Source organism: Stegodyphus dumicola, chromosome 1 (genome assembly GCF_044657685.1).
Source record: "Stegodyphus dumicola isolate Sdum_Otavi_A_Nest chromosome 1, ASM4465768v1".
Lineage (NCBI taxonomy): Eukaryota > Metazoa > Arthropoda > Arachnida > Araneae > Eresidae > Stegodyphus > Stegodyphus dumicola.
Window position 1 is genome coordinate 271,982,342 of NC_140768.1, and position 27,799 is coordinate 272,010,140.

Genomic DNA, 27,799 nt, shown 5'->3' on the forward strand with positions numbered 1-27,799 from the left:
ATGATCTCTAGTTTCTTTGAATGATTGTTCTCCTAGAAAAGGTTTGGTTTAGGTGATTACGGCAAAGCAACAAGGGCTGCCTCTCGTAAGGGAAGGGATGTCTTTGTGGGGACCTTCTAAGGAAAATTGTCTCAAATACACGTTACATACGAGGAGAACTGCAAAAACGCCCATGTAGACAGACCGTCCGCGGAATTCGAGATTTGGACCAAACTACCAGTACTCAGCGACTTCACCGTTCGGTTGCTGGTGGGCTTCTATTAGAAAAGAAATCTATGCTATCTTAAAATCCATCTATTTTAAGAATTTTTTCTGCTATTTTTTCACGCAAATGTCTGTAAACTAAATAAATAAATTTCCTTTATTATAATGAATTTACTTTATCGGTTTTTGCTCTGAATTCTACCTTTCAAAAATTTTCAAAGATGTAGACCAATATTTAATTCAAGAATTTTTCCTTACAAGTTGCGTTAATCTTTTTTTTCCTCAGAAATTATTACTTATGCACTACTTTATCATCATGCTTAGTTTTTGCAAATGCAAATGTCTTTTGAATTTTTTGCACAAATGCGTTATATATAAACTTCCTACTTTTCATAAACGATTATTTATTCAATTTATCTATTAATTCGAAGAAATGCCTAGACATTCTAAGTAAAATCGTTTAATCTTGAATTGTAATACGTTTAATCAATAAATATAATATTTAATTATGTTGAGGCCATCCTCTTCAGCATGGCTGTACGGAAAGCACTTCCAGCGTTGAGACCGGACTTAAATTCCGAAGAAAGCATGAATGTTTGTAACTGTAAGATCATCTTTCGTAGGAATGTAAAACCTGGAGTCTTCTGGCGCACGCTGAACAGCATCTTCGATAGTAATAACCGATGTCTTTGGTCATTCTAGGGACTGCTTGAACTAGCGAAGTGATCCGCTATTGTACTGGGTGGGAAAATCTTCTATAAGAAATATCATACTAATCTGAAAAGTAATTTCTCCAGGTATTTTACGAAACAACAGAGGGCTTACATATTAATCAGCTTTATAAGTATCATCTTAATACATTGAAAGTTTTTACTTAAAAACGCGATTAAATAGTCTAAAGGCACATACCTTTAATTAGAAATAAGTAAATGCATTTTAAATTTAAAAGTGATAAGACTGGTAATGATTTATCTAATACATTTCGTAACTGTTGGTTTGTACATCTAAGACTGGTATGTTTTTTGAAAGCGCATTATAAGTTCATAAACATGTTTTTGTATTCGAGCCAGTAAGGAAACAGAAATTTTTACCTGTAAAAATTTATTATTAGCAATTAAAATTGATTAAGTTAAATCCTATCAATTCTGACTTGACGTCAAAATCTTCGCAACATTTCTTGCATTGCTTCCGTTGCTCCTCGTTCAAAATTCGTTTAAAAAAAAAAAAAAAAAAACCACTCCCGTTGGTACATTGCTGCCATCTGTGATCAGCTCATGAAACTTCATATTCAACTGGTTTTTTATACATATTATATTTTCCATTTGCTTTTCGTTGAACAAAAACGAAACATGTATTCATAGAAGTTAAAAATACTGTGATATGCTGATATGCACTATTATCGTATGATGTGCAGTACACTACCTTGCGACAATAACGGATATGATAAATTTTTAACATTAAACATCTAAATCGCCTTTTTATGAGCGAAAATATGAATTCAGCTAATACTTTAGATAATATGTAATTTAATTTGAATTATTCACGAATGTGTCTCATGAGAGTATCACTTCTAGAACTGAAACTGCATGCTCATATGACAACAGAGGAGGTAAAATAAACGCAGTATGCAGCTGAAAAAAAAAAAAAAAAAAAAAAAAAAAAAAAAAACAGAGATTACGTCGTTAAAATAAAGAGAGATTTCTACTCTCTGAAAAAAAAACAGAGTAATTTAATTATTACTTCCACATAATAATAATATCTGGAAGTAATATTGTTGAAATTACTAGCACATATGTTTTCTTTTAAATGGCTTCTTTTCTTATTAAGGCGATTACTTGGGCAGTCTAACATAATTAACTAAATAAACTTCTTCAAATTAATCATTGAAAATTGTTCATTCATGTTTCGTCTTAACTTACTATTCAAAGAATTAAAAACTGAAGGGGGTGTTAAGGTCGCTATTACTCTGGTAGCTGAAAGATATGTCCCAAAGGCCTTATTAGACAGGTTAGCAAGCTATCTCTACTTCTGAAGTTATACGACAAAGCCTTGAGAAAGTTGTAAAAATCTTTTCTTATTTAATTAGAATTTTTAACATAAAAGGTATTATTTGTACTACAAACAAAAACTAATACTAATGTAGATGTAAATTAAACAATAATACTCAAATCAGGGCTGTTCCTAGGCCATTGGCTGCCCGAGTACTTTTCTAAAATTGTCACCAAGTTTTTAAAAAAAGCGCTCAATGATTAATAAAATTTGGTACTTTTCCTTTTCGTCGGCGCAAATCTCGCCAAACAGACTATATTGGCGACAACATACAGTATACACATAAAAATGTTAACATATGTTAGTTCTAAGAATTTTTTATTTTGAAGGCATAAACATTTTAATATCGTTTAAAATTTTGAAAAAAGGCCAATAAATAAAGCAATAAATTTTTAAAAAGACATTAATTTAAAAATTTACTATACTTTCCCGGTTCAACATCCTGATTCGCCGGTTCTCACGTGACCCCAAGTGATCTCATCTCACGTAAACTACGTTACAAAAATCTAATTCTCTCAGTAATTATCTACATTAATTTCAAGTTAAATCTTAATTTGGAATACAAGTTTAAATGCAAGGATTATTCTACGAATAGCTTACTCAGAAATTATGTAAAACCCCAGTGTTTTACTTCGCTAGTGCATTCTCATTAGAATTGATGAATTTAACCCTTTGCCTTTTCTATATTTTCGCCTTCGGGTGAGCGGTGTGATTGCATTCTAATTGACTTAATTACCGCGAATGGCCTTAGGGCATAAAATTGAATTATCTGGTGAAAATTCTATGTAATTGTATGCTAGTATTGAAAGAAAGAATCAATCTGATAAGAAATGGTTGCGACTTGTTTTGAAAATGAGGCGTAAAAGGTTACTAGCGAGGATATTCTGTTTGGCATCAGTTGTACCATTACTGGCGAATTTATCGCTGCGCCGGTAGTACCTAAAATTTTTATTTCATACTCACTAACTTACATATGACAAATTGTATAAAAAATACTTACATATGACAAGTATTACAATAAATTTAAAATATTTAGGAATGTTTGTTTTCTCACCCCCCCCCCCCCGCCTTCCCACTTTCGTGGGTGAAAACGTGTATAGGTATCCAATTTTTTAAAAACTACCTACAAACCAAATTCTTACATTGTTAATAGCTTAGACATATTAGACCTCCGATACTCACTATTCAGCTTAATGTCCTTAGCTTTTATTTAACATACACTTCATCAAAACACTTTCTTCACTCACTACCTTTTACTATATATTTAATATATCGTAAATGAAATATATTTAATATATAATAATATACCTTTTACGATATATTTAATATATCACTAATACATATCAAACATTACAGTTCTTTCATATAGTAAAATTCAAAATATTACTTAATTTAAACTTTACGTTATATGTAAAGGAGCTGCTAATGTTTGCTTTGAAAAAGCACCAAAATTTTTATTCATTACAATCTTTCGGACTAAAAAACACAATACTGTCTAACACAAAAAAATAAAATCCTTCAAGATAGATACATACATTAAACTGAAAACTTTTTCGCCGAATAAAAATAAGATATCCTTGTTTGAGGCACTAACTCAACAATTTTGCACCGAAGCCTAACTGAATATTTAAAGAAATAAAATTAATTTCTACTTATCCTTTCCTTCTACAGAATTCTCTCGTCCGTTTCTGCAAGAATTCCATCTAGGTTCCCTTGGTGGATTCGTATCCTCTTGTACTGTAGGCCAAACAAATATTTCTTTCAGTGTAATAGAAGTTTTATATTTTCCTTATTTTTTATTTAACGAAAGTTATAAATTTATGTACTTGAAAAATAAAATCATTTTTCGCCTCTAATGCAATATAAAATATGCCTTTTTTCCGAGAAAATTAAATAATGGAATTACTTTTATAATCATAAATACAGCCAATTTCCATTTGAAGTAAAATAAATAAAGGAAACCAAGTTTTAATTACTGAGATCCTAAAATGAAAAAATCTGATGTGTACACCACATGACTTCCTTATACGGAATATTAAATTATACGCATTTTTGCTGCGTTTCATTTAAACTTATTTCCTCGAATTTATTCGAGGAAATAAGTTTAAATCAAATGCAGCAAAAATACGTATAATTTATATTATCTTATAATTATAAGATATATTTCTCATTCAATTAATTCAGTTCTCACTTCGCGGCAAGGCAAAAATACATAAAACTTCAAAATATCTTTATCAAAAATTGAAAAATATTGAAAAATATAAAACACCAAATAAAGTTTAAAAAAAAATTTTTTTTTTAATTTTTCAATTCAGAATTATAGTTTCTACTCAAAAACAAGCAACTCGGCCAGCGGATAAGAAGGCAAATTTTTCGGTGCATAAAACTAAAAGTTTGCTTTTCGTTCCACTCCGTAAAAACATACTGAAGGTGCAGAAACTAATTTAATTCACTATTCTGAAAGTTTCAAATGTAAACAAATATGGAAGCTACGATAAAAAATTAGGCTTAGGTAGACGTAAACAACTTTTAAATTGTTGATAATTCTACAACTATTGCATACAGATTAACTAAAGGCATAAAAACTTTAACCGAAAGATAAGAACAACATAATTCAATCATTTTTAAAGCAAAAAATGTATATTTTACCAACATACAAGAATAAAAAATGAGCTCCCTAAGTCGAATAACAGAGTTGGTATCTTAAACTCACTTAGTGCGAAATCAAGTTATTCTACTACTTGCGCAATAGCTGCAAAGTAAGTTAATAATAATTTATTTACCAAAGAAATATTGATTATATTATCTCCTAAGATTAATTTTAGTAGAATTATCTAAAAAGAGTGAATCCATAGTTAGCAAGTTTAATTCCGAAAATTGTTTTAAAGTAACTTGAATGTACTTTGTTAAAAATATTTAACGGGGACTTGAATTAAATCATGAATAACAAAATTTCAATTGAAAAAAGAAATTAAATTAAAAGAAAGTAATTAAATTAAGAGCAAGTAATCATTGCCATTGATCGGAAATTAGCTGACTTTTCAAGGCGAACAAACCAACTCCCGTTCAATGTACAATAATTAAGAAATAAATACGAAGGTTTTTCGTCCTTTACTCAAGTAATAAGGCGATGCTAAACTGGCAATTTAAATTATAGCAGTCCTATACACAAAATTTCAATGTTCTGAGGCTATTCGTTTTAGAGTTATGCGAGACACATCCTTACGTATGTACAGAAGCCACGAAACAAATCTCTTCTGAATCTATTTTAAATCAGTTTTATAATTCGTTTGAAAAAAAAAAAAAAAAGAGTCCTTTATTCTATCCTTACATACAGATGTCTTGTAAAAACATCGTTCAATTGCATTTGATAGGTTCAAGTCCAAGAGAGGGCACTGCTCATTTTTCACATCTCCGGCATAAAAAATAACCTAATGACTCTACAAGGTTACGGTTCAGCATATATTCTTAGAAGTGAGTAATACAAATTTTCCGTATTTCAGCTGTGATTGCAATTATTGTTTTCTGAACCGAAGTTATTACTGCATGCAAATTTGTTATGCTTTTGCATAATAAACTGTGTAAACTGGTATTCAGTTTAAACTTTAACTGTTAAGAAAGCAGCAAAATGCGTTTAGAAGGTGCAGGAATATTTGAAATAAATGATTTAGATTAATCAGCCAATGAAACAAATTATACGACATTTTATCTTAATGCAATTATTTAGGTATATTAAAGTTCCGCAGTGTAAGAAAATTATTTTAAATTCATACTTTAAAAACCTCATAAAGCTGTAACTTGTCAATGGAGCAATAACGGTGAAAGAGAATGCACGTTTTACATACCTAAATATAATAATATATACTTATGTATATAAATACAATAATATGCAATTTAAATTCCAGTTTTCAAATCACTGATTTTTTTTTGCCCATAATTATTCGTTCAGTATTGCGGATTAAGCAACAAATCGCTATTTGGAAACTACGATCGTAGTAAAAGACTGTTCATTTACAAAAGCTTTTTATTCAAAACGAAACATTTCATTATGCAAGAACGTGTTCAAATCTTATAAATATAGTACTAAAACGGCTTTCCTTTCATTTAATTATCAAGTCTAATAATTTATAAGTTTCTTCTCCCTCCTTTCCGTATACTTTCGTGGTGTAATTGGAAACATATTCGACGCGTTTCGAGAGGCCCAGAGTTTTAATGCAATTTAGAATTTTGGGAAAATATGAAATGTCTTTAAATATTAAATTATAAAGGAAGAATGCAAAATTATGCAGCTTCTGAACAAGTAATACTCAAAAGTATTTGCAATATAATGTGCTTAGAAAATAACCATATGGTCACTTTCTGATCATATACAATAAGTTCTGCATTTGCAGGTACGCTATGTTTTAAACAAACATGTAATAAATCATAAATAGATCACAGTTATATAGCCTTAATAGAATGAGATACGACCTTAGTACGATGAGAAAATGTTCCATGATTATATTGAATATTTTCAATAATCTAAAAATTTCCAATATTAAGGAAATATTTTAATACTTTGAAGAATATAACTTCTTACTTGATTAATAAAACACTGTTGTAGTTATATGTTTTACTGAAGCAGTTCTCTAAAATAGAAGTTCAGCTACATTTCACTAGGCTTTTAAAAAGTAATACAGCACTGCGTGGGATTCATTCACATCTTTAGTGACATTACATCCGTGTGCCACTTTATTATGTCTCACTCGCGTCACTCTATGACGTTATATCTAAGTCGAAATGTGACGTTACATGAACATCAAAATGTAACCTCACAACAACGTCACAGTGTAGCTTCAGAACAAAGTCGCAACGTTACTACGCATCAACATTAAAGCGTGACTTCACAACAACGTCCCAGTGTGACTTCACATCAATGTCACACTATAACTTCACATTAACGTCACATTACGACGTCGCATAAACGTCGCGGTGTGAAAACATTTAAATTTCAAAATGTGACGTCACAAAGCCATGCCTACAACGGCACTGTGACATTGTGATCGTCACAAAGTGGCATGTTTGCAATGTAACAGCGACGTCGCCGTGCTGTTGGGGAGATGTCTGGTTTTATACCCGATAATTCTTTCTGCCCCGAAGGGTGAAAAATTAAGCTGAGGCAAAGGAAAGATAATTAGAAAGTGCGCAATTTTGTTTGAGAGAAAAATAATTTCCTAGTATTTGATACGAAATTTTTAACGCCAGATTAAAAAGGTGGAGCAAAAAAAGAAATAAGGCCCAGGCTATATAAACGCAACAATTATTATGGGTTTAAGTAACTTAGAGAAAATGAAAGAGAAGCGTGAAAAAAACCTAACTCTGTTCTAATGTGCAATGAGCAATGTGTAAAATATTGGACAAGTCCATGTGACCTCCCCAATAGCACGGCGACGTCGCTGTTACCCTGCAAACGTGTCACACTGTGACGACCTCATTGTTGCAGTTACGTTGTAGGTATGGCCTAATGTTAGCTTATTGTGAAGTCACATTGCGACGTTTATGTGACGTCACACTGAGACGTTGATGTGAAGTCACACTGAGACGTTGATGTAAAGTCATACTGGGAAGCTGATGTGAATACTGGGAAGTAGATGTGAAGTAACATTGTGACATTTTGTTAAGTCACACTGCAACGTTGATGTGCAGTCACGCTGCAACGTTCTTGTGAAATTACACTGTCACTTTCTAAATGATTAGCTTGATGTACTCCTATTTTGGAGAACAATTAACTACAACAATGTTTTAGTGATCCAGTCAGGAATTATACTCTTCAGGGTATTAAAATATTTCCGTATAGTCGAAATTTTTAAGTTATTGAAAATATTCAGTATAAGAAATTTTCTGATCATACTAATCTTATATCTCACCCTATTAAGATTATATAACTGTAATCCATTTATATGTATTACATATTTGTATGAAGCATAGTGCACAGAAAATGCAGAGCGTATTATATATGATGCAAAATGATCATATGGTCAATTTCTAAGCATATTACATTGCAAATACTTTTGAGTATTACCTGTTCAGAAGCTGCATAATTTTTCTTTCAGTCTTTAGAATTTAATATTTAAAAACACTTCATATTTTCCCAAAATTTCTAAATTGGATAAAAAATCTGAGTCCGAGGGCATACGTCCCTTCCGTGTCCCTTAGGGCTGAACAACGTAAGTAATAATAATAATGCTGTTTTCTCTTCTCTATTTCTCTCTTCCTTAATTGCTTTTCTGCCAGATAAAGAGCTAAATTATTTTGATAATTGGATGAAGGAAAAACCTTATTAATACTATATTTATAGAGCATTTACCTATTTGAATATTTTGTATGTAACGAAATGCTTCGTTTTTAAATAAAAGCTTTTGTAAATCAGCACAATCATAGTTTCCAAATTAAATAACTACAACCTTAGTTGTCAAATTAGCAGTTTGTTGCTTAATCTGTAATACAACGAATAGTTACGGGCACACCAATCAATCTGATCGAAAATGTGGTTCTGGAAAGTACATTACAGAAAATATATATTTATAGATTATACATCATTATACAAAATTTATACATTAGTTATAAAAAACGTGCATTCTCTTTCACCATTATTTCTTCATCTACAAATTACAGTTTTATGAGATCTTTTAAGTATAAATCTAAAATAACTCTCTTACACTGCTGAGCTTCGAAATGTTTAAATAATTGTATTAAGTAAAAATGTTGTATAATTTGTTTCATTAGATGATTAATGGGAATCATTTACTTTAAATATCTCTTCATTTCTTGAACGAATTTTTCTGCTCTCTTAAATATTAGAGGGTAAATTCTATATAGTTTTACACAGTTTATTACGCAAATGCGTAACAAATTTGCATGAACTTGTAATTCCAGTTCTTCAAACAGTTACTGTTACCAAAACTGAATTATGAAAAATTTGTATTTCGCTTCTGGGAACATACACTGTACTATAACCTTCATAGAAATGATTAAATACTGTTAATAGCTCATACGGTAAACTGGATGAAACTCAGCTGTTTATGTGGTAAACTTCATAAGTTCCTTTATTTAATCAACACATACGGGAAGTAAACACTTATTGTATACTGGCTTGAATGATAGCAGTAGTAGTTAATATATAATAAGTGAAATTAAAAAACTATGTTATTAAGAATGAAGCTATTAGCGTCGAGAAAAATGCCAGAGATGCTTTATAGAAGCCCGAAAAAATTAATGAAAATTCTTTGCTATCCATAGATTTCTATAAACATAGAATGAAATCAGAACCATGTTTTAATCTGGGCATTTTGAATTATTTTAATCCGAACTTACAGAGCAAATATGAGGATTCGGGTGTGTTTTAAGGTATGCTTTGAAGGTAAAGATGAGATAATAGAGATACACGCATTCTTACTGTTCTTCGCGTTTAACATAAACATGATTCAGTTTTTTGATTTTATTTAAATAATATGAAGATATTATATTTTACAAGGCATACTATTAAAAAGTTGCTGGCTTAATCTAAATGAATCTGTACGATACAGAACCGTACCGTTTTTGGGCGAATCAGGCGACTTGCCAGTAATGAGACACAAATAAATAAATAAGGATTTCGAAGATAGTAAAATATATAGAAGAAGCAGTTATGAGATTAGTTTCAAGTATTAAAATCTTATGGCAAGGCTCTGATGCTGTACTTTCTTTAAAGTACTTTTTTTTCTTTAACTGGGCTTTCTTTAAAGTCTTCATTTGATTTTCTTTATTGAAATCAAAAATGATTTCAAACTGTAAAATATCAAAGAGGGCATCAATAAATATTTTAGTATTGATTTTATTGTTTTATTCCTAAATTTAGGAATTGAATGAATTAAAGAAACATTTTTCTTAGTATACTTTTAATTGAAAAGAAATAGATTATATGATTTTTTAATATAAAAAATAATTCTTTTATTTGCTTTTATCCCAGTAAATATGAAAACACTTTTATGCCTTCCATTTTGGTATCTACGAAATTAAAACTGAATTTCAGTTATTTTTTTTAGTTGAATATAAATTAGCTGTATTTATGAAAATAAAAGTAATTCCACTACTTAATTTTGTAGGAATCAATTTACAATTTTTGTTAAAATTAAATATAAGAAACATAAAACTCCTCTTATTGAACATAAAACTCCTCTTATTGAACGAAAACATAAAACTCCTCTTATTGTATTAAAAGAAATATTTGTTTGTCCTACATCAAAAGGCAACGTAATTATTCAGAGTTTTCAAATCCTTCGATTACCTTCGATTGACTGTTCGGGAATTGGCTTTCTTCTATAAATAAATTCACGATAGAAATTTATTTATTTGTTTGAATGCGGCAAAGAACATGAGGTCTGTCTCGATAAGGAGGATTCCATGAAGTTATATTTTCCCATAAAATCAGTTTTTCTTCCGCTGGATGGGGAAAAAGACTTCACTTTATCAATGTTTTATAATATGCAAATTTCCGAGTTATCACAGCGAAATTTTTTGATTCCTGAAAGATTTCCTTTTAAATTTTCTTAATCTTTTCAAATACGATTGCAGAAATTAATATCTTTTCATTGTCCTTTTCTGTAAATGATACATCAAAGCGAAACAAAATGTATTTAGGTTACACAATTGAACTAGACGTAATTAGAGGGATAGACTTAATTTTCAAATTTCTAATAACAAAATAAAGTATCTTGTTTGTATATGTGAAATGCATTAATTTAAAATAGAATTATTATTTCCGATAAAATTTATCGGTGCAACTTAAATATGCAGTTTGATTTTCAATAATTTTCATTACATTTATAAAATTTGCTGACATAGATTAAATTCTCCTAAAATACAGTTTGAAAATTAAATTCTTTATAAAATGAACTAAATTGTACTTTTGGAGACAAATTAATATTAATTTACACTCTTTTATCACAAGTAAGATTTTACCTTCCCTCATTTATAAGTAACAATAAAGTGTAATTTCCTTATTTTTATATTGTTGTTGTTTAAATAATTTATCTATCTATTTAAAATTTTGCGTTGTTGGTTTTCATTTTTTTTTTAATATGTAAAGTGAATACGAGCTAGTCTTCCTTAGAAAGTCTTCCACAAAGACATTTCTTTTCTTAGGCAAGCCCCATTGTGTGTTTTGCCATATTTAAATAACACAACCTTGTGTGTTTTACCATATTTAAATAACATAACCTTAACTAAGTATTTTTCTGTAACTAAATCTCTTAATAAAAAAAATTGGTTTAGTTTAACAACGCGAGTTAAATATATACGAGGCGTATTCGGAAACTAAGCACCGTTTTGAAAAAAAAAAAAAATAGTAAAACAATTTTTTCGAATCCAATTTTATTTTTATATGAAAACACATGTCTTAAACTATTTTTCAACATAGTTTCCGCCAATGATCAAACACTTGTCATAGCGGGTGACCAGTTTTTGTATACCATCGTCAAAGAAACTTCCCGCCAGTTTCGATAACCACGACGCCACAGCATTTTTCGCGTCATCGTCAGATCCAAAGCGCTTGCCACCAAGCTCGCGCTTCAAGTGCAGGAACAAGTGATAGTCGGACGGCGCCAAGTCCGGGCTGTACGGCGGGTGATCGAACTGCTCCCAATGAAACTGTCGAATTAACGATTGAGTGACACCAGCAGTATGGGGCCGAGCATTGTCATGGAGCAACACAATTCCTTTACTGAGCATTCCTCTTCGTTTATTTTGAATGGCACGCCTTAGTTTTGTTAAAGTCTCACAATATCGTGCCGCATTAATGGTTTCACCTCTGGGAAGAAATTCAGTAAGCAAAACGCCTTTCCTATCCCAGAAGACAGTGCACATGATTTTTTGTGATGACATTGCCACTTTGAACTTTTGTTTTTTCGGAGAGTGAGTGTGTCTCTACTACATCGATTGCTGTTTCGATTCTGGTGTGAAATGACACGCCCAAGTTTCATCACCTGTCACAATTTGGTTTAAAAGGTTTTCTCCCTCATCACTGTACCGCGTGAGAAATGTCAGGGCACTACCAAGTCGCTTTGTTTTGTGAACATCAGTGAGCATTTTTGGAACCCATCGGGAACACAGTTTGCGATAATTCAAGCGGTCAGACACAATTTCGAACAAAACAGTACGTGAAATTTGTGGAAATGCCTCTGAAAGAGTTGTCATTGTGAAGCGTCTGTTATCATGAATAGGTTCATCAACTTTCCTTACCAAATCATCGGTGACAACAGAAGGCCGACCACTCCGAGCCTCGGCGTGGACATTTGTTCGACCTGCATTAAACATTCTTACCCACTTTCTCACCATTCCATCACTTATCGCGTATTCACCGTAAACTTCTGTCACTTGACGATAAATTTTGGCCGGTTTAACATTCCTCGCGTTCAAAAATTTAATCACGGCACGAATCTCACAGTCAGCCGGAGAACTAATTGTCTCAAACATTTTGAATGTGCACAGCAAACTGAAAACACAACATAGAGCAACAAAAATGGCGACAATTGAAAGTCAGTGAACAAGAAAGACTAGTGCGCATGCACGGGTCGCCTACCACAGCGCTGCGACGGCGCTAGAATGAAACGGTACTTAGTTTCCGAATACGCTACGTACTATGTAGAAGCGTAACATTCTTTACGTGCAGAAAAGATCTAATATAATAAATTTTAAAAATAATCTCAGAAATTTACATAAAGGAAACATGTAGAAAAATTCAGCGTTGTAAAGTAATACCCCATTTGTAAAATTATAATAATTAAAAAAACTTATTATATATAACTAGAACCTGTTTATAAAAGTACGGCATCATTTGTAATATGACGCTAAGTATCCCGCTTGGAAGTAAGTAATTATTTTGTGAATTAATTTCGAAAAGTAACAGAGTACGATGAAATTACTGCAATAAAATGAGTAAAATAATTTTATTTTTCACATTATCTTATAAACAACAAAAAGTGGATTATATATACCAAGTAAAACTGACTCCCTAAATTAAAATTTCTAAGCAGTGAGACAAAAATGAAAGTAAACTTTTGATGATGTCCGTGCTAACTTATTAAGCAGAGAAATGCAGCAAGGAGACATTTTCAACGCACAAGAAATCCTGTACACAAACAGATACTCGATCTTCTAAACGCCGCAATCAAGTTCCATAGTAACGAACAAGTACAACTCGACTTGACGATCTACCTTAACTCGCTCTGCACTGGTGATAACTCACTGTGGAGAGCTACACGAAGGTATACGAAATACTGCAATAAAATTCCGCCTCTTAAAGGGCCTGAAAGCATCCACTACGCTAAAACTGAGAAAGCAAAAGTTATAGCTCAGTATCAGTCTCAGTTTCGCACAAACAATAGTCATGACACAACAACAGAGCACTTAGTTGCCATCTTCCATTCTACCTACACATCAAATCCATACACAGACGATATTATTCCAGTCTTACCTTGAGTAATCTTTAGCTACATCAAAAAGATGAAAAAGAGTCTTGAGTAAGATTAAGAGTCTAGATTAAGAGTCTTGGCTTTTACAAGTTTACTAACACCATGATAAAGATCTTCTGAATGAAAACAGTGTTCAGCTTCACAAAATCATCAACGTGATTCTAGAACGGCAATACTTCCCGAATGCCTGGAAATTAGCCACCATCACTCCGATCCTCAACCTCAAGAAGCCTGCTACAGCACCAGGAGTCATGCAGACCAATAAGTCTTCTGTCGTCTCTCAGAAAAATTGTCGAAGCTGTTCCATTCAAGAGAATAATTACCTACCTGATGGTAACAACATCATTATACTTCACCAGTTCAGTTTTAGAAGAAACCTCTCTACAACCAACCAGCTCTGCAGATTAGTTGAGATGATGAACGAAGGTTTCCAAATCAAGAAGACCACATAAGAGGAATCATCCTAGACATAGCTAAAGCTTTTGACCCCGCATGGCTGGATGTACTAATATACAAAATACACAATCGGGATTTTCCAGATTATATCACAAACATAATTAAATCCTACCTGACAGGAAGACACTTTGTCGTTCATGTTTCTGGTACACATTCCAACCGCCGTGCTGTATTAGCTGTATTAAAATCTCACTTGTGATAAAAGAGTGTAAATTAATATTAATTTGTCTCCAAAAGTACAAGTTAGTTCATTTTATAAAGAAACGAATTTTCAAACTGTATTTTAGGAGAATTTAATCTATGTCATCAAATTTTATAAATGTAATGATTATAAATGTAATGAACTGCATATTTAAGTTACACCAATAAACTTTATCGGAAATAATAATTCTATTTTAAATTAATGCATTTCACATATACAAACAAGATACTTTATTTTGTTATTAGAAATTAAAAAATTACGTTTATCCCTCTAATTACGTCTGCCTTCAATTGTGTAACCTAAATACATCTTGTTAATACGGAATACAGCACAAATGGTGTCCCCCAAGGTTCCCATTTGGGACCCACACATTTCAATATTTACATGAATGACATTCCCACCACATCCAACACCACATTAGCAATGCATGAAGACGAAATAGCGATCCTGACACAAAGCGCATTTCTTAGTCCAGTCCTTCAACGCTTACACATCCAAACACTTGAGACTTGGCTGCAAAAATGGAAAATTCTGATAAACATGGACAAGACCCAAGCCATTCTGTTCACAAAAAAAAAAAAAAAAAAAAAAAAAAAAAAAAATGAATCAAGTCTCTTATCTCGGGGTAATCCTCAGTACTTCTCTCACATCAACCCCACATATTACATTTATTATTTTGAAGTTTCGAGTCCATAAAGCACAACTCTTCCCCTTGACTGCTTGAAACAGCGGTCTATCTATAGACAAGTTAAGTTAGTGTAAGTTACTCATTTAAGTTAAGTAAGAATGTAAGTTACTCATTTACAAGCCCATCTTGCGTCCATTCTTATGTTATGCTTGCCTTTTATGGGCCTATTCATGTCGTTTACTCCAGACGGCTCAGAACTGCGTTCTGCGCCAAATTAGAAACTCTCCATGGTATATAACAGGGGTGGCCTAAGTGCGGTTTGCGAGCCAGATACGGCTCTCGCAGGCAATTTGTGCGGCGCATGCATATAAAATATATGCATGAAATGTGGTAAACTAAAACTATTCAGTGTCCAAAAAGAAGTAATTAATTAAAACTGGCATGAAGTTTGGCCAACTGTGGTATATAAGAAACAATAGGATTCTCCAGAAACTGAAAATGGAATTATTAAGAACTCGTTATCACGGAATTGCAAATAACTTTTATGAACGACAAAAATTGACTTACAACCCTGCTATCAAAATGTGTCAATATGATGTTGACAATCCTATGAACTTTAAAAGGCCTGTGTCAAATCTGAATATGGACAATGATGTACAGTAAGACCCCGCTTAACGCTGTTTCGTTTAGCGCTGTTTCGGTTTAGAGCTCTTTTATTTCAACCCGGGGATTCTCCGAAATTGTGCGCAGCGCTAGGTTTCCAAATAACATATCCGAAACAGTGTAGTTGTGTTTCTTGCTTTGGGGACGCATTTTTATCATTTGAAACATTTGTTGACATTATTGTAGGTTTAAATTTGTATAATACTATAACGATTAATACAGTGACAAATATTATGATCTTTAGTTTTTATCATGGGTGATAATAAAAAACAAGAAAAGAAAGCAACCAGAAAAAGCATTTCACTGGAAACTCAAATGCAAGTGATTAGAAGATTAGATTCTGGTGAACGTCAATCTCAAATTAGTGCTGCATTGATTTTGGCAACTTCAACAATAAGGACAATTCTTAAGAATAAAGAAAAAATACTGTCATCGGCAACTGCAACTACGTCAAGCTCTGCAACTAGAATTACCCGTTCTAGAAATAACATTATAGAGGAAATGGGAAAACGACTGTCTATATGGATTGACGACGAAATTGAACGCAATATGCCATTAAGCCAATCTATCATAATGCCTTCTTGACAAAAAGGCAGAAAATTGGAAACCCAGAATAGACTGAATGATCTGACTGAGAATTTTATTTGTTTTTAAAAGTTTATATTGTTTTTATTTTTGTAAGAAATAAATGTTTGATTTTATTTTTATTAAAAAAAACATTATTAAATTTAATGCCTAACCATTTTTTATCCGTCTTCCCCTAACCCCATTATTTACATGTTTAGATAGCCTCGCTTAGCGCTGTTTCGCATTACGCTCTACTTCGATGGAACGTATGCCCCGCGTTAAGCGGGGTCTTACTGTATGTGTGTTATATCTGCTGCACTTGTGTTCATTTATTTATTGCGTATTCAATAATTACTGTGTTGATCCTTAATTATTTAAATATCACATTGGGAGCTAACCTGTACGAGTTTTATATTTAGTTATATTTAGTCTTGTTTCTCCTTCCTTTGTCTTTAAAATGCATCAAGTACTCGTACATTACCTATGCTTTTCTATTATATATTGCATTAATATTATGGTTTCAGTATCCGCACCAGTTAGGCGGCTTTCTGAATTAACTGCTTACTACCATACTTATCACAAAATATTTTCTTTTGCTCTATTCTTATGAATAATCGCCAAAAGCCTTAAAAAGACTTAACATTTTAATTTTCATTATTTGAAGTATTGATTAGGAAAGTCTAAGTGTTTGATTAGGGGTAAAGCCTCGTGCGTAGGTACCCTGGTGAGTACACCATTACCCAGAAAAAGTGTACTGTAAATATTTAAAAGAATCACAGATCAAATACCTGCACCTGAAAGCCTGATGAAAATCCCATCGGTCATTTTTGCCAAATAATATCATGTTAGCTCCTACATAAAATTAAAAGTGTACCAAAAAGGTTTTAAAAAAATACAGAAAATAGAAAATGAAACGAAAGAACATTTCCCAGTACATAACCGTATTAGTAATCAAGAAAACTTCAACATCGGAAAATACAGCGAGAAAAATCTCCCGCGTTAAATGAAATTGCAGGTATTTCATCTATTTTCAAAGACCCTGAAAGTTAATGAACCAAACCACAGTTATTGCAGTAAGAATAAAACAAACGAACACTACAGAAGAGAAGATGCTAGCAGTCTTTCAAGTAGTCCAGATCCTGATACAATCCGCAGAAGATTAAATTACAGTACGAAACAAGTGACTCCAAAAGGCTAGTGGGGTTTAGATAGGAAATTTGCACACTTCATCATGGGTTCTGGCCTCGGTTCGACTCACTTTCTTTATATTTATATGAGTCATTTTTGGCCCATGCTATTTATATTTCCTATCTGTGCCTATTACCTTTTTCTGGACTCTCACTTCAACCCCAAAAAGACTAATCATATAACAGATACTTATTCATATATTGGTTACAGGTTGAAAACCGTTTAAAGAGTGACGCCCTCCGTTATATATTTAAATAACCTTTCACTTTTTTTGTTTTAATTTAATGATATAATTTAGCGCTTTCATTATTTAATGAACATTTTTGGCTGTTATTTCAGAGAAAGTGCTGACAGATTGATTTTCTTTGTGAAGTACACGCATCTGTATTTAGGCTATTGTAAAACATTTGTGAAAAATATTTCACTAAAAAAATTAATGAAGATTGATGCTGTTTTCATTTTTAATATTAAACTGAAATTTGTTGAAATAGCTTTATAAACTTAATAAGAAACTAATTTATATTTTCATCATTTGTTATTTCGATTTGGCAATAAGCATTATTGTCATCTGATCAAAACATGAAAATAAGTACTGCCCACTGATTGTGTTATTGGTTTTGTATAATCAATTATTTAGCGATAGAGTGCCGCAATATTTACTCTGTAGATTTAAAAATTAGGAATATTCTAGTGTTGCTTTTTTTTTATTATTATTATAAAGTTTGAGGCGATTCCAATGACGTGTGAAAAACATTTCTCAGTAAGTTAAACTAAAAAATAATTTAATTTTTAACCCGACATAGTAAGTATATACGGGGTAAAACTGGATATATTTTTTAATAATATAATAAGTGAAACAAAGTAATTTTTAATGCTGTGGTTTCTTAATATCGTGATTTTTGCATTGATAACTTTTGATTTTAAAATTTCTAGCATCAGTTCCATGTCTGGTCTTTGCTTTTGCTGCAGAATTAATATTTTTGTATAAAATAATTTCAAGTGGGATTTAAAAAAATTTATTTTTATTTAATTTACATCACATATTTATTATCTGTCTTCTACTTCCCTTTTCTTCCCATCTCTTGTACGCTGGAAAACATTAAAAAATATTTAAATATTGTTATCAGATGATATCAGTTATAAATATTGATAGGTGATATCAGTTTAATGCACGTTTAAGTTTTTAGTGAATGATAATTGACGTTTTATATTATGCATAAATTCTGAAGGTAATAAATTTAATTAGTTGTGAACTAGGTATAAGAGGAACAGATACTTTGGACAAAAATTAGTCAAAATTCAGGGCTAAAATTATTTCAGTTTTAGATTAATGCTAGGTAAATTTCTAATAAATCTGATATGGGTCTTATTTCTTTAATATTCTGGATATTTAGGGTTATACATTTGTACATCTTTTTCCCCCTTTAAATCTTTTTGAGTTATCCTGTTTTAATAATAAATCAATGTTATACTTCAATTTCTAATTTTTTAATTCTATAAACTGCGTTCAAATATAAAAAATAGAAATTTCTCATGGAAATATGACTTCTCTTAGAGAATGAGGTGGTGTAATAATGAATATAGATTGCTTACTATATTCATGTAAAATTTATATTCAAATATTGAAATCATTGTGTTTCTTAGTCTTAATTCTTTAAAAACATTTCAAAATATGTTATTATTTTTTAAGTTCGTTTTTATAGTTTAAGTGTAAAAAATAACTTCATTTACATTTTGAGATTTTACAAGTAATTTATATTGTGTTTACAGGACTAGATATTTCTTCTGCTGACAGATCTGCTAAAAAATGTTTGAATGCATGAATTTTTTATGCAAAGTAATAGTAGTAATAATAATGACTGAAATTTATAATACTTAATTCTGAAGAAATTAAATTAGAAATGTGAGCTTTGTGTTACTGTGAATAAATGATACAGAAGAGAGATTGATAAGATACTGTTCTTTCTGTTTGTTTTCATTCCAAACAGTTTCAACTCTTTTGTAATAGTTTTATTATGCATATTAGATTATCTTTGACTCTATTTTCATATTATGTTGCCAATATTCATTATTCTGAAAGATTTGTTAGAGGAATTTATAGCGGTTGATCTTTGGATTATGGTAGCTTGGTGATTTTTTTGGCGAAAATTTGGCGACCAACTCTGCTACAGCAACCCTCTATTTTTTTTTCGCCGCCATTTTTTCTTCACAAAGTAAAGACATGTTTCTTTTCTTTTTATTTACTGAGCACTTTTTCCAACAATCTACTAGCCAAATTACACTTATGCTAGAAATTTTATGTAACAAAACTGCTTAATCATGACAAATATTAACTGCAAAATTGGGAAAAAGTGCACAATCGCAAACTCCTTGCGCGTTTTTTAGAATAGCACATACACATAAACCATGTACACGTCGACTTATTTTTACTTAAAAAAACATTCCAGAATTGCACAAAAATGGCATTGCGCACACTCTTCACTATATCCATGTACACTGCATTTTTCTCATAAATTAGAAAAATTTCATGAAAATGCATGAAAATTTTGTGAATCTTTAAACCCGGTAAAAAGAACATATATGAAATTACCTGATCGCGAAAAAGTATATACCCTTTCCAAAGATGAACATTTTCACATATAAAATAAATAAAATATCTAAAAACTTTTACATCTAAATTATCTATTATATTATAAACGTCACCAACGAATTCATACCGCAAACATTACAAATACTTAGTGTCAAATATTTAAATTATTTCCATGCACATTTACTTCCACTGAAACGTATACCAAATTCCTACAAACATATAATTCACAAAATAACTATCATTTAATTAAAATATAATTAAATTTAAAAACACTACTTAAAATATAAATAAGCACATACATTAAATTAATAAAAATTAGCTTACAATCCTAATTACTTTAAACTAAATCATTGCTAATAACAATTTTCCAATAATACCATATTACTTTATTTACTCCTTACATTTAGAACAATGCATAAAAATAATATCCTCAAATAATTAAAAATGCTAACTTACCTAATCTTCTTCAGAATCTTGATTAAGTGGCCGATAAACTTTTCTTATTTCCTCCGCTAAATAAAAAGCAAGCGTATGTGCGCCTGTTTCAGGATCTTTAAAATCATACTTATAGTTCATAACAAGGTACCAGGTAAAATAAATAACTTAATAAAACATCTTTACTTCTATCTCGCACAACCTTAAAAAAACACTTGTTACTACCCCTTTCAATCCCACTAAATACCCATTTCAAATTCACTTTAGTTAGGGCCATCGGATCCAAAAATTAACCAACACTGTTTCACACAACACAGAATAAAGCTAAATACGAAATTTCCAGATTTGCCCACTTTTCCGATTAAAGAACTGTAATTCGTCCATTAATGTCACATGACAGATCTCATGATCTCTCATTTCCCTCACGCAAAATAATGCATAATCGGAACTGAGTACTTCTCACATTATTACCAAAGTCCTAGATATGCCTCCAAAATGTCGCCAAACTACCAGTTACCATATTCCAAAGATCAGCCTTTATAGCTTACATATTGAATAATGTTTTCTACTTAATTTTTAGCATCATAGCTGATCATATTTCTTTAACTATATGCATTGGTACTAAAATTATATAAATTTTTTTAAATATAAATTAATCAAGATATTTATTGTTATTGCTGAAAAAATTCAATTTTTTTTTATTATTTTATATATATTTTAGTACATTTACTGAAGCTGCAGCTTAAGATAATATAATTTACCATTATGGATGATGAAGATACAGATTTTACTCTCAATGCTGCTGCCAGGTATGTAAGATGTTAAACTTGGTTTAATTAACTTTATTTATAAAAAGTGTAACACGTTTTATATAATAATAAAATTTGTGTTTTCTTTTTCTGTACTTAAACACTCAATATTTTACTCTAAGTAGGCTGAATGTTAAGTCTGATAGCTATCAGTGTGATTTAATCATTTTAATATTTAATATGAATAAATTCTGTTTTTTTAACTGTTTTTCTGTTTTTTTAAAGATGCTCATCATTTTAATGTATTTATTTTTTTTTAATGGCAATATTTTAAATGTTCAGATGTAATTGTTGTTGATCTTATTATAAAACACTTACTGATTTCAGTGTAGTTATGAAAATTTGGAATTTATTGCAACAAAAAATTCCCATGCCTTAATTTTTTATATCTTCCAATGTATCTGACAAATATTTTAAGATATAGCTTACAGGAAATAAATTTGTGGAACTACTCTTATATGCGCCCTCAGGTCGCCAAATGCGGCAATAAATTTCTCGCCAAAAATGTTTGGCAAGAAACACCACGTGGCCATATTACTATCTAAATTTTTTGTCTACATTTTAAACTTAAAATCTCTCCAAAAACGTGGTTTTCACACATGCAAAAACCACATTTTGAACACACAATTTAAAAGTCCGAAACAAAAACAAAAAATTTAGATAGCAAAAAGGTAAAGTTTCTAACCAAAAATATTTGACAAAAATCCATGAATGTTTTAACTTAAAAAAACATCTACGACTTGCACAATCTAGGCAACAAATGAATCTATGAACTACGCACACCTCGCTTTAATAAATTAACATTACAACAATAAATTTCAAGGAATATCATGTACACAGCGTTCTGTTTCAACTTTAAAAAACATCTACGAATTGCACAATCTAGGCACTACGCACTAATCAACAAAATAAACTAAAATAAATTTCAAACAATTAAAAAAAAACAACAATAATGACAGAAATTTATACTAAAAAAACAATGATCATAACATTCTACAAAATAAAAACAAGAATAAAATGCACTTACCATGAATGAATGCTTTTTCGAACAGCAGAAATATCAATTTCATACCGCCTTTAACATGCCGCCACGTAATCACTATCGTATTTATACGACAGCCCGACACATTGTTCAGAAAATTCATATTATGGTTCATAAATAAATGTTCAAAACCTTCCCTAAATCCTTGTAAGATTTCCAGCCATCCGAAAAAATAGTTGTACAAGGCTCAATCCACTCTTTAATACATCGCATCAGCATTTCCTTACTTTTATCACGCAAATCCACTAAAACTAATCTCTCAGATTCTCTTGCAACCACGTCTCTCATTATAACATAGGCCATTTCAAAACATGCATGATCCGAACTGATGAGCAATTAAACCACTTCAGCAAAAGAGTTTTCAACGTCAAAAGAGTTGCCATACAACACACAATCGTGCCAAAAACCAGCGCAGAACACATATCGGCACTTTTGGTGATCTTAGGGCGCATATAAGAGTAGAGCCAAATTTGTTTCTAATTATTGAAGATTCCTTTTATTTTTGCATTTCTTTCTAATTTAAAAGTACACCTTTTGCACATACTTTTCCTTCTAAAATTGTTGTAACCTTTGTTTTTTAGATGTAAAGGAGCAAAATTTTAATATTGCACTGTGAAAAATATCAATCAGTGTGGAATTATTAGAAAAATAATGTTTAATTACAGAATTCAAGAATCAAGATCTTTTATTCATTCTTTATAATTTGTTGCAAAAGAAATAAGTTTTATATTTTTAAATTCATGGTGCCCACCAGCGGCTGAGCGGTAAAGTCGCTAAACACTGGTAGTTTGGTCCGAGGTTCAAATCCCGCGAACGGGCTGGCTGCATGGGTGTTTTCGTGGTTTTCCCCATGTGTAACGTGTATACGAGCAGTTTCCCTTAGAAAGTCCTCCATGAAGGCATCCCTTCCCTTAGATAGCCCTCGAGGCTTTGCCGTAATTAAATAACCTAACCTAACCTAACCTTTAAATTCATGGAAGTATTTTAAACCTCTTCTCTTAATTTGAAGTGACAATTAAGAAATCTTTCAGCTTTTAACTTTTTTAGTTTTTTAGTAGGTGTTTTCATGGTTTTTCCTTTATTCAGCTTAAATGAAAATTATAAATATTTTCTTGTGAAAGACAATTTTCCAGAGCAGTGTCTTCAAAGAAGGCCTTTTTCTCCCCTCCCATTTATGATATACCTCTATTATTTGGGGATTTAAAAAAAATACAATATATATATATATATATTTGCTTAATCTCCCCCTTTGCTCCTCTTTATGAATTCATCTTTCCAAGTTTTGCTTCATTTGATTTAGAATAAAAAGTGATATTTTCAGCTAAATTGTTTGATTTATCTGAATTTTATTAATTTTATTAATCTTATTTATGATTATAGAAAAATGATCCTAATTAGTGTAATCAAAAGCCCAAAATTGTATTTCCCATTTTCATCATAGCTGTGATTCTGAAGCATGTTCGAAGCATTGAAGAAGATATTAATTTTTTCCAGAATATTTATACTTCGGGAAGTAACTATGAGTTTGCACTGCGGTAGTCTAAAACTACAAATTTGCTGGAAAAAGAAACTTTATTTGATCTTCTCAATAAACATCTTTAATTAAATTCAGCACTCGAAGTTATTTCATGTCCATGTGAGAAAAGTTTCTCATTTCTTGATTGTGTTCAGTAGTAGGCATTTTGATTCATATGGATTTTCATTTATGTAGTTTTTAAAAAATGATTTGTTTGAATTTATTACATCATATTAGTTGAAGACTTGCAAAGTAATTATATTTTTTAATAAAGTATATGTATATGGATAGATTTTTTTCCTGAATTGAAAATGTCATGCGGAGAACTTTATATATCCAAGGCTTTGATTCTATTTCAATAAATTCTTTCTGGTTCAGAATTGACTGCTGGGTTAATAATAATTTTTTGAAATATCTAATAATAATTTTCTGCGTAGCAGAGCTTCCTTTTACAAGATATTCAAAACTGTATATAATTTGGAATAATCTATGAAATGTGCTAATAGCAGCACATAAGTTTTTTTCCCCTACATGAACAATGTTTCGAATGTCCTAAATGCATGTCATTTGCATAGATGTCTTTTAAAGTATTATTGATAATGAGACATGGATGGATCATGTTCTACAATATCATTAATATAATGCAATAATATTTTTCAAACAAATATTACTCATCTATAGGGCCAAAATATTAATTATTTAGCATCATTCAATATCCAAAAGCAGGAAATAGCATGCACTTCAAAGGATTAATGATTATTATGTTTAAACATTCATCTTCTCTGCCTTACATATAAAATGTACATTATTATGAAAGCAGAAATGAAACACGGCAAGTAGAACATAAAATTAGTAACACAACAACTATGAGTTTGACTTAGATTTAAGTCAATATCTGCGACTTAAATCTACTCTCTTAACAATCTTGACATAAATCTATGCCAAACTCAAGGTTGTTGTGTTGCTAATTTTATGTACATTTATTATGCTTTCAAATAAACATTTGTATAACTTCATTTTTCAGGTCTCGTCTTTCAAGTCTATTTCAAGCCGAAACTTCTAGTTCTGATGTAAATCAAGCTTTGACATTCACTGCACCTAAGCAACCTAGAAAAACTGGTAATTATTTTCACGTATTATGAATATATGTAGTTAAGATAACATAAATATGTAATAGAATATTTAATATACATTATGTGGTAGAAAACTCAAACTCATATGTGCTTAATTAGTTTTTTTAAATCCTTTTCTAAATACTGAACACTTTTTTTTTATATTTCATGTCAAAATTAAGAAGCATTTAAATGTTATTTTGTTGAAATTTTTTAATTATAAGTCATAGTTTTAAAATGATATACTTCTTCTTCTTTTTATTTTTTATTTTTAATCAAGAGCTAAAATAATTGGGTTATGCATTAAGTCTTCAATTATATATCATAGCTGCCAACATTCCCGGTTTTTTATTGCATTTCCGATTCTTAGCAAATTACAATCTCCCAGGTTTTAAATTTTAGTCTTTATTAAGCAAAATATTTTCTAGCAGTAAATTAATTTTATTGAATTAATAAAATTGGAATTGTATAAAATTCATTATCTTCTCTCCTAATGATTATCAATTTTGATTAAATTTTAGTTGATCTGAATTGTCTTTTCTACTGTGGGTATTTATTAATTTTTTTTAAGATTCAACCAATATTTAATCTAATATTTTTATTTAATTTTGGGTATTTTCTAATAATTTCAATCCCTTCCAAAATGTTAGCAACCATTAGTGACTAATTTTTCGGCAAGTTAAGATGTGAAAGACTGCAGCCACTTTCAGAAGTGGTGGTGCAGTAAGAATTACATAAAAACAGCAACTAATTAACAGAATTAAAAATGCAAGAAGCATCCATAATAAAACATTTGTTTTTATTTATTTTTTTCCCCATGGTCTTTGCTTGTACTCAACAGTCTGTCTTAGCTTTTAAAAAAATATAGAATTGCAGAATTTGGCTTTACACTCAGCTTGACAATGTGTAGACTAGAATTCTTACCATCTACACAGCAGTCTGTTTTTGTTTAAAATCTTAGAGAATTTTACAAATTTTGATCCATAAAATACAATCGTTTATGGAGTACAACTTCAGGAAATGTAAATTTTTGTATTTCTCTTCTGTTAGACAAAATGCTTTATTTCTGAAGCAATGCAATGCTTTCTTTTTCATCAGCCAGCAAAATCCACAGCCCCTATACAATTCAGTACAAGAAAAAGGAATATACAGTACAAAGTCCGAAATCCGGACTTGTCGGGACTTCAGCGATTCTGGATTTTTCCAGATATTGGATCATCAGTTTAAATCTAGTAAGATGGCATGTAAAAATTATAAAATTAAAAATATGAAATCGTGATTTATGAAATGCTGAAGTATTTATGATCTAAAGGGTATCAAAATTTACAAAAAACTAATATTTATTTTGTTTACTTTATTAAACATTTCTTGCAAAGTAAGTTGTTTAAGTTGCTTCATTTTTTTGTGCTAATACTTTCTGTCTAATTCTGTAGACAGACATAATCTCTTGTTTAGTTACATTGTTGAAGTCCTGCAACTGCTGTGTCGAGAATTGCGACTAACTTGTCAATCGAACTTCTGTGTCACTTTCTTCACTATTGGGAGCATTATTTTCTGGATCTAGAACCATACTACAGATTTTGCCATTCATAAATTGATTGATGATTGAGAAGCATTGTCATCACAATGAAAAACTTCTTTTATATTATTTTCATTTATTACCATTTTTCCACATTTCTTTACAGAATCCGATAATTGGAAAATTTTACCTTTGTTTTGTGATGTCCAAAAACCTTTAAAATTAGCAGCTATAATCATCAAATTTAGCTATTCTTCACTATACATATTTGGATATGCATCATGAGCTTGGCAACAAGTTGTTCCATTAAATTTTATCTTGCTTTTATCGCACACTGAGACAATTAAGCTTGAATTGTATTAGTTTAGTTATTTATTATACTTATGTCTATTTCTTGCACATGCTTAAAGCTTATCAGAGTTCTGAATAAATAAATTTCCACATATACTTAAGCCTTATCAAGGGTCGGTGCTAGATATCTTACCGCCTGATGCTGTCTCTGTGGGTCCTAAATTCTCGGCCTGGTGTGGCCATACGATCCCTGGTGCTGTTTCTGTGAAGGTTACCATACTACTTTATTATTCAATTATTAACATAAAAATTTTTTTGGGCATTGCTACGTGTGTCATTACTCAAGTTGTCATGTGTTGATAAACATGCGGTGAGGAAAGGAAAGTATAATAAATAATGATTTGCCAATTTGACATCAGATCAATGATGTATCTATGTGTAATGTTTCGGTTTAAGATGTATGCCTAGAAGATATGCAGCAACGGAGCCAAATTACTGATGGTACAAATTTATGCTAAAATGATTGTTTCTTCAATAACGAGGTATTTTATTTAGTGTCAAAGTGAAATTAGGAATCGGGACTCTCCAGTTGTTTTATTATGTGCGGAGGGGGTAATCAAATGTGCATGCATAAAGCCTATGAGAAAAACGTTGGTGGTTTTGAGGTCCACGTTTTAGATCATTCTGGATATTAGACATCCGGATTTCAGACTTTGTACTGTATTCAGTGAAACAAGAATAAAACACTCATAACTGGGGCTCATCTGCATATTCATGTACACATACCTGTTTGGCTACCTATTTTGATGTTGCCTCATGAATACTTTTCGGGAGGGGGGAGAAGATCATAAGAAAGTACCTAATTTTTTTTATATCAATATATAATACACTACTAAATTTATCTACTCGGTAATATGCAGTTCTTAAATATATTTTCACCATAATTAAAAACACTTTGGCAAATCAAAACATTTCTTTCTTACGTAATATTTTCTTTGTATAAAAGTGAAAGATAATTTAAAAATTAAGAATGAACATA

General features: G+C 30.8%; 1 protein-coding gene across 7 annotated transcripts in view; it reads left to right on the forward strand.

The window, feature by feature from the left end:
* The first annotated feature begins 18,012 nt into the window (after nt 1–18,012).
* Nucleotides 18,013–27,799, forward strand: part of LOC118180898 (FK506-binding protein 15-like) — a 138,686-nt gene continuing 128,899 nt past the window's right edge. For 3 of the 7 annotated variants that reach the window (XM_035349965.2, XM_035349968.2, XM_035349967.2), the window contains exons 1-3: nt 18,013–18,206; nt 21,193–21,280; nt 24,863–24,957. In XM_035349965.2, the coding sequence (XP_035205856.1) occupies nt 21,237–21,280; nt 24,863–24,957 (139 nt within the window). In that variant the 5' untranslated portion in view covers nt 18,013–18,206; nt 21,193–21,236. Of the gene's footprint in view, nt 18,249–21,192; nt 21,281–24,862; nt 24,958–27,799 lie in introns of all 7 variants that reach the window. The other 4 variants (XM_035349969.2, XM_035349971.2, XM_085806909.1 and 1 more) reach the window with 2 other exon arrangements.